The sequence below is a fragment of the Glarea lozoyensis genome, assembly GCF_000409485.1.
Source record: "Glarea lozoyensis ATCC 20868 chromosome Unknown GLAREA9, whole genome shotgun sequence".
NCBI lineage: Eukaryota > Fungi > Ascomycota > Leotiomycetes > Helotiales > Helotiaceae > Glarea > Glarea lozoyensis.
The window spans coordinates 1,492,334-1,499,522 of record NW_007361004.1 but is presented as its reverse complement, the minus strand read 5'-3'; the positions used below and the strand labels follow the sequence as shown (position 1 = coordinate 1,499,522).

General features: G+C 52.9%; 1 protein-coding gene across 1 annotated transcript; it reads left to right on the top strand.

Annotated features, from left to right (window-relative positions):
• Positions 1-4,968: 4,968 nt before the first annotated feature.
• GLAREA_08441 (uncharacterized protein) lies at positions 4,969-6,735 on the top strand (the record flags this gene model as incomplete). Its single annotated transcript, XM_008090486.1, has 3 exons — positions 4,969-5,061; positions 5,128-5,970; positions 6,079-6,735. The coding sequence occupies 3 exons, from the start codon at positions 4,969-4,971 to the stop codon at positions 6,733-6,735; spliced, it is 1,593 nt and encodes a 530-aa protein (XP_008088677.1).
• Positions 6,736-7,189: the final 454 nt, after the last annotated feature.

Sequence of the window (7,189 nt, the reverse complement as noted above, 5' to 3'; positions counted from 1 at the left end):
CGTGTAGGACACAAGCTAGAGTGTTATACCCTCGTGTTGAGCAACTTGAACTACCTGAAGCGGGTAAAATGAGGAGTTGCAGCTGTCTCCTTTCTTTGGAATTTGCAAGTGTCGTGCTCTCTTGATTATCTGGCCAATGACAGTTCCCATCTACGATATTAACTGGCTGCATCACTGAAACGACGGGCGCGCAGTGGCGAGGTTCCTCCAGCTTGCAGCAAGCGATCATCGCCAAACTCCGTTTACCATCATCCAGACGGTGACACAAAGGCAGCCAATGTTCCAAACGGTTGATATGCATAGAGGGAACACCTCCCATCTCTTTCATATCTTGAGCCCCCTCGGACCGAATTCCACTCCAGGCCTGCAAAAAAGACGAGCTTGAGCAGATCACTTAATCACTGCTCCCGTCAGGCAAATCGGAAGACGACGCGGGTAGTGAGTTCGCAGCATGCCCAGTGCACTATCACTTACTTACTCCAGACTAGGTATGGGGGTCTTTCGCGCGCACCGTTAGCAAGCGCGCTTTTTCCTTCATGGATTCGGGGTGTGTTTTCCTCAGGGGGTGACGGTGACGGGCCAACAAGGAGCTCATGATGAACACCAACCGTCACACCCCTTCCCGTCTGTAGCGGGATGTCTATCTCTTGCTCGATTCTCATCACCTCGGCTGTTGAGATGAAGGCTATGCATGCAATCCGTCAGGTACAGGTATGAGGGCGGTTATTTGGAGGGGGTCATAGTGACTGTAGTAGCAGATTTGCAGTTCTCAATGGTAACGAGGAAATAGCATCGCGATGGAAACAACTAATTGCTATGGCTAATCTGATACACAGCATACACAAGATCTAGATCCGAGGGACCCCCAAATGTAAGCTTACTTTTCAGATGCAGTGGATGAACGCAGCTCAACCACTGTACTGGTATACCACCTTTGTACGTAGATTGTCGCACGCTGGGAGATGGTGTATGTGTTTTGCCACGTGTGAAGCAGGGAGAAGATGGAGAGCCGCTTTGGCTGTCAGCGGCGCTTGCTTCACGATTTCATCGTAAACAACATTTTTTTGGAGATGGTCTACGACGGGGTTTGAAGACGGCCAACACGATCTGAAGTAATTACCGCGACTGATGCTAACATGTCTTCACCGTTGCGCGTGAGTTGGATGATGGGCGGATAGACGACAAGAGGTAACAAGTGCCGGGCTGAGAATGGGGGGAGCGTGAATGGATGCGCCATCAGGTCGCAATGAACTCTCAACGTTACTTTCGCGGTGACGCATACCCTACCTATGGCATTCGCATGACTTTACTGGAAAAAGCAGGATTTCCACAACGACGTTTCCTTCCTCGGCGACCTGACCTGACATGCCTGCCGCTTAAAACTACCCTCCCTCTATTCCTCCTCACCATCAAAAACCCTTTGAGAGAGAAGTCCCTCTTCCGTGCATGCAGCTCGTTGTCTAGGTAGTCTATAGCTGTGAACGAAAGAGCGAAATCCAGGCGCCTCAACCCACGTCGCCGAGTACGGTGCTGGCCGAATGGGACATGGCATTTCCAGGTGTGGTTTGGGATGGGGATGGAATGGGCAAGTCCGCCCTTTGTAACGGGGCCCTCTGAGCTATTTTCCTGCGCGCGAGAGAGAGAGCGAGCGGTGGGAGCGGTTCTCTGGTTGATTGGCGACACACGCAGCCATGCGATTCCCGAGCGTTTGGGTCGGTGTGGTTGATTTCTTTGTCCTTTTATACTGTGTCATCGTATTTCCACGATTGACGGCGCACGCACGCAACGCAGCATGCTCTGGTTTTTTTTTCCGGGGTATGGTATGGATGGCTCTGCACTCCCCGCTGCATGGCCAGGCCCCCACCCTGACTCGACGCGCTTGAAATAACTCGTTGTTGCGTTGCAGAGTCTGCGAGGGCGTCCGCTTTGAGAACGTACTCGGTGTCGAGGGCCCTGGTCGCGATATCTGCTGGGGTGCGATGTGCGAGACTGGAAAGGGTTAACGCCGATGCGGGCGGAAGTAGGGTGCTGACCTGTCAGAGCGTAGGGCTGGAGGGAAGTGGGGTGCGAAAGGCGCGCGGCTAGTATTGATTGGTTGTGCGCTGCTCAAGACCCCAGGGAGAGGAGGTTATCCTGGCGCAAGGCGTGATGCTGACTTGCTCGCTAAGCGGTTGCGATCCGAGAACCAGTCTGTCGGGTTCGGTGGCGTCTCTCTCTTCGTCGTGCGCGCTGGTCACGTTACATGCACGTTTGCTCTTGTTTGGCCCCTGTGGGGTCGGTGAGTGGTGCAGCACACTCGATCGTTATGTGCAGCGTTTGGGCTGGATTGGGTCATTACTCCTGATCGTGGACATGTTTTATGGACCAATGCGCGTGTCGTACGCTACACAGTGGGTGGTATATTTCTCTTATCAAATCACTTATCATGGTCAACTACTGCCGAGCGCAGTTGTGCCCGCGCTGCATGAGAGGGGGGGGGTTCATGATTGCGAATCTTTCTCAGGCTAGAATGCATTTGCCCACACTATATTGTGACATTGCACGCTGATCGTTGAGGGGCCAGTTACCGTTGAGAGGTGACTGGCTAGTTTACCTTTTCATCGTTGACGGCACCACTCACCTGCCTACCTCGTCGGCGGGGGCGATGGGAATATATGAGGTATGGGCCGGATTTTGGGCCGGTGATGGACGCAGTACATTTGCTGCATGGTGGGTAGCGTAGGTAGGTAGGTAGGTACCTTGAGATGGAGAGCACACCGAGTGACTAGTTGTCGAGGCTGAGATGCGTGCAGTGGGAATGTGATCATGGGATTGGACTGGAGTGTCAGGTTGATAGAGGGATGAGTGACATTGCGATTCCTGTTGCTACCGCGACTATGATGTGATGTCGCGAACCTGAAAGAGGTAGGTATGTGTGTGCATCCTCAGCTCGCGACGTGGCTGCCTCTCAGCCGTGATAATGAGTGGTTCAGTAACCGCGACGGGAGGGACGGAGTAAAACAAACAAACATCCAAAACGTCCCGCTCGTAAATCTGATGTGCACGATGTGTTGTTGTGTTGTGTGGAGTTGAGGAGTTGGTGGTAAGGTGGGTGGGTGTTTGTCGCGATTGCAAACGCAACGCAAATGTCAAGCGCGCGCAGGGCAGCACAGAGCAGGGCAGGACAGGGCATGGCAAACGGAATCAGCGACGGTTCAGCATCCGGCAGTGCACCCGTCGGTCCGTAGCGTCACAGGCCGGACTGAGCGGAGCAGCGTGCTGGTTTCGGTCGAGCTTGGTTGCTGTGCTGGTTTGTGCTTGCGCTGCTTGCACTGCTTGCGGCTTCTGTTTTGGTGCTGGCTTGAGCGGGTGCTGTCCTGGCTGTCCTGGTTGAGAAGCGGCTGGAGCACGCACTGGTCAAGGGAAGAGAACAGGCTGCACTGCGCACCGCACCGTCCCTTTTTTACCACCAATGCGAGGGAGGAGGAGACAAACCAACCGTCCATCGCATCGCATCGTGGACGGATAGCCGATGTCAACAACAACACAAACGCAAACGCATTGGTAGGCGCCGGTTGCGCGTGTGCGGAGGTGGGAGATGAGATGACACGGTGAGGGATGGACCTGGGAGGATGAGGAGAAGCCGCCAGAGTGCCGCGCTCGACGGCCAGAGTGAGGAAACAAGCACTCGTCCGTCTGGGATCTCCTCCGGCTCTTTTGCTCACATCACACGGGAGCGGACAGACGATAGCAGAGCACGGGCTCACCGGATGGATTCCACCAGCCGATCTCAATGCCCTGGTAGAGGGGAGATGGTGTAGCTCATCGAGTGGTAGATGGGAGGAGTGGAGTATGCGGTGAATTGATGGAATATGGTCAGTAGGTAGGTAACTGTATCCACTGTGTGACTATCAGAAAAGGAGAACATCAGGAGCTTCCGATCCAGGTTGCCGCGTTATTGCCCGGCATGGTTTTTTGAACTGCTCTGCTTGGTGTCTCGTTGATGGCCGTATCAAAAGCCTTTCCAGCAGTCGAACTGGGCGGTTACACGATGCACCGTGAGGCCTGGTTCGAGGCCAAAGGCTCACTCACCCCCTAGTAGAAAGAGGCAGGGGCACGAATCTCCCCTGTCCCCTTTCTGCTCTCCCTCGTCCATCGTCCACCTACACGTCTCGCTACTCGCTCCCCTCCACACCCCCTCTTCCTTCTAATCACACCCTCCTAGACTGGACCTGCTGGACCTGGAGCTACTCTGCGTGACTGATCCGAATCTCTACGCCTACGACCGACCTGCTCTAGTCCTGTCTGCTCCTCTCACACTGCCACTCACTCAGACCCTTCCCAAGACCTCGACCTCACCCTCAACCGAATCCCCGACCGACACTGCTGTGACAGTGACAGCTCCTCCCCTCCCCTCCCCCCTCCTAGGCTTAGGCAATCCATGACTGGGATCGACCTACACATCCTGGGTAAACATGTCGCGCTCTCCATTCACCACTCTTTCTGCTACCTCCCCTCTGCGTCTACGCTGCTCCACCTCCCCCCATCGGTAGTTCGCCCAGTCCTTCCCGAATAGGTCTGGTCACTTTGGTTCATCGTGGCGTCTAATACGATAAACGGTCTAGCTTCCTTTCCCTCCTCTGCCCTATATGACCAGGGTGACACGCAGGGTCCCTCCTCAGTTCGCATATCATATCATTCTGGAACCGCAAACCTCGTCCAGGCAGATTGAGATGCTCGTTGAGAATTTACTTTTAATACGAATCACTTCCCCAGACTTGGACTCGAGATTCTTGTCCAACCTCCATCTGATCTGATACTCGACCACCATCACCCAACCGTTCGTATCGCAGTGTGAAACTCATATCCTCATCCACTCTCCGTTTGACGTCGACCGTTACGAGCTGGCCACAGACATTACACAGATATCATCAACGCTCCCAGGCTGATCGGTCGTCTTGCGTTCTTTCGTAAGCTGGTCCGGTATCAATGTCTTTTACGGGAGAAAATACATACACCAGTATTCAACCCGCACGAACCCTTCATCACGCCAATAACAACCCCGAGACGCCATATAGTGCCGTAAGTTTTGATTTCGAATGCCTCGATATCCAGCGTCACATCAGAACTCCTCTAATAACCTACCAGGTCTCGTCATTTAACTTACCAGTCACTTACGACTCGTCTCTCGTTACACCAGTCTCCATGTCGGCATCCCCTCATGTACCGAGGACGACCTCTTCGCCGAATTCGAGCAAAGAGAAACCAATCAAGATGTCTCCCGTATCACCTACCTATCTTGGCTTCCAAGAAGAAGATGGATTTGGTGCAACAAGATTTCACAACGAACCGATGAAATACAAAGATCCACCGAATGCACTTTATGTTTCTACCCCAGAAAGTACTTTCCCAGCTTCACCATATCCTGAACCCTTCTTTGGCAACTTTGGTGTGTCAGCCCCAACGACTCGGAACCCAGCACCTTCACCACCATTACATCCTCATCAGAGTCCAAGTCTCCATTCTGCGGGAGGGTTGAGCAATGATAGTAGAAATTCGCGTCAACCAACGCCTGGACAAGCTTATAGAAGCCACAACCAAACACCTATTCTCATCGCACCAAACCCAGCGAGTTTACGTAAAGATAGTGGTGTGTACCGACAAAACTCAATTCAGTCAAACCACTCACACGGTTCAGGTTCTCACTCTCATGGACTTCCTCAGATGCATTACTCTCCACAACATCATGATAGTCACATGCTTCCCTCATCAGGATCAAAGAAGCGTAAATCTCCAGACAGTGGTCTCGATCATGAGTATGCCAATGGCAATCAACAGATGACGGGAGAAGAACAGCTCCTCCTTCGCCTCACCGACCAACTCAATCTACCTTGGAAAGATGTCATGGCACGTTTCAACGACGAGACGGGAAAATCGATGAAAGTTCCGGCATTACAGATGCGCAAGAAGCGCCTTTTGGAACGGCTAAGGGTATGGAACGACACTGAGGTAGTGAAACTTCATTCATCCGCCCGTTGTTACCCCCATTCCTCCCCCTCCTACTCCTACCACTACGCCCAACGCTAATCCCCGCCGTAGGAGCGAGCGTTGACTATGGCTATGGAAGACTACGACAAGCAGAGATGGGAGACTATCGCCCGGGACATGCTCAAACATGGCTCTACTGAGAAATGGACCAAGGAAGCGGTGCAGCGGAAGTGGTACGAGATGCATCCTAATGGCTCTCCGTTGGTTGAATACGCGTCTCCGGGGGAATATGAGCTCGGAAATCGCGTCCAGTATCAACGACCTGGCATGCCGTATAGTCCGCAGACGCCAATGGGCGGCTATCACGGCATGCCCCTCCATCAACGCCACCACTCCTACTCCGGCCCACCAGAAACCCATAAACTGCCTCCCTCACACCCTCTCCACGCCGTTCAACAAGTCGCTCTCGGTCTCCCCCCCTTACGCCCAGCTTCTCCGGACCTGATGAACCTCCTCCCGCCGTTCCGCCACCAGAATACCTCTCCACCCACGGTCAGCATGGATGAAGTACGCTCGAGAGCGGGGAGCGATGCGAGTCAGCAGATGGCCATGCATCAGAAACAGGCGCAGATGATGTTTGAGGAGCAGAAGAGACGGGAGGAGGGGCGCATGAGGGCGTTGCTGGAGGTTGGGGGGCAGAGAGCCGCGACGGGGACGCCGTTGCCAAGTCAGGTTTATGCGCAGAGTCAGAGGGAGGGGAGGGAGTAGGATGGTGGGTGAATTGGGTATATAATTTGTGTTGTGATTGATTTTGAGATATGGGTGATTGGCGATTTTGGAGTTTTATTATACCTCTTTGTTTTTGTTGTTTTCTTTGGATAAGATGAGATGGGAGTCGTGGGGTAGATATAAATACGTTTTGTTTTAGGTGTGTTAATATTGGATTGGAAGAATGAGAGGGAGGTTTTATATATATATATTTATATCTAGATGTTTGTTGAATCAACATGAACGAGTACAAATCTCAGTGAAGATCAGTTCTTCATCTTTCATGTAATATCACGTTTTTGAAGATTCAAGACAGTATCATCATTTCAGGAAAAGATGGGCTTTGGTCATCGCGGACTACGGCTGGCGGCAGTTTGAGGTCGCTGTTGGTATTTGGGCAGGGGGTCTGGCTAAGCCGTTGCCATCCCTGGTTGATGTTTACGGGAGTTGGAGA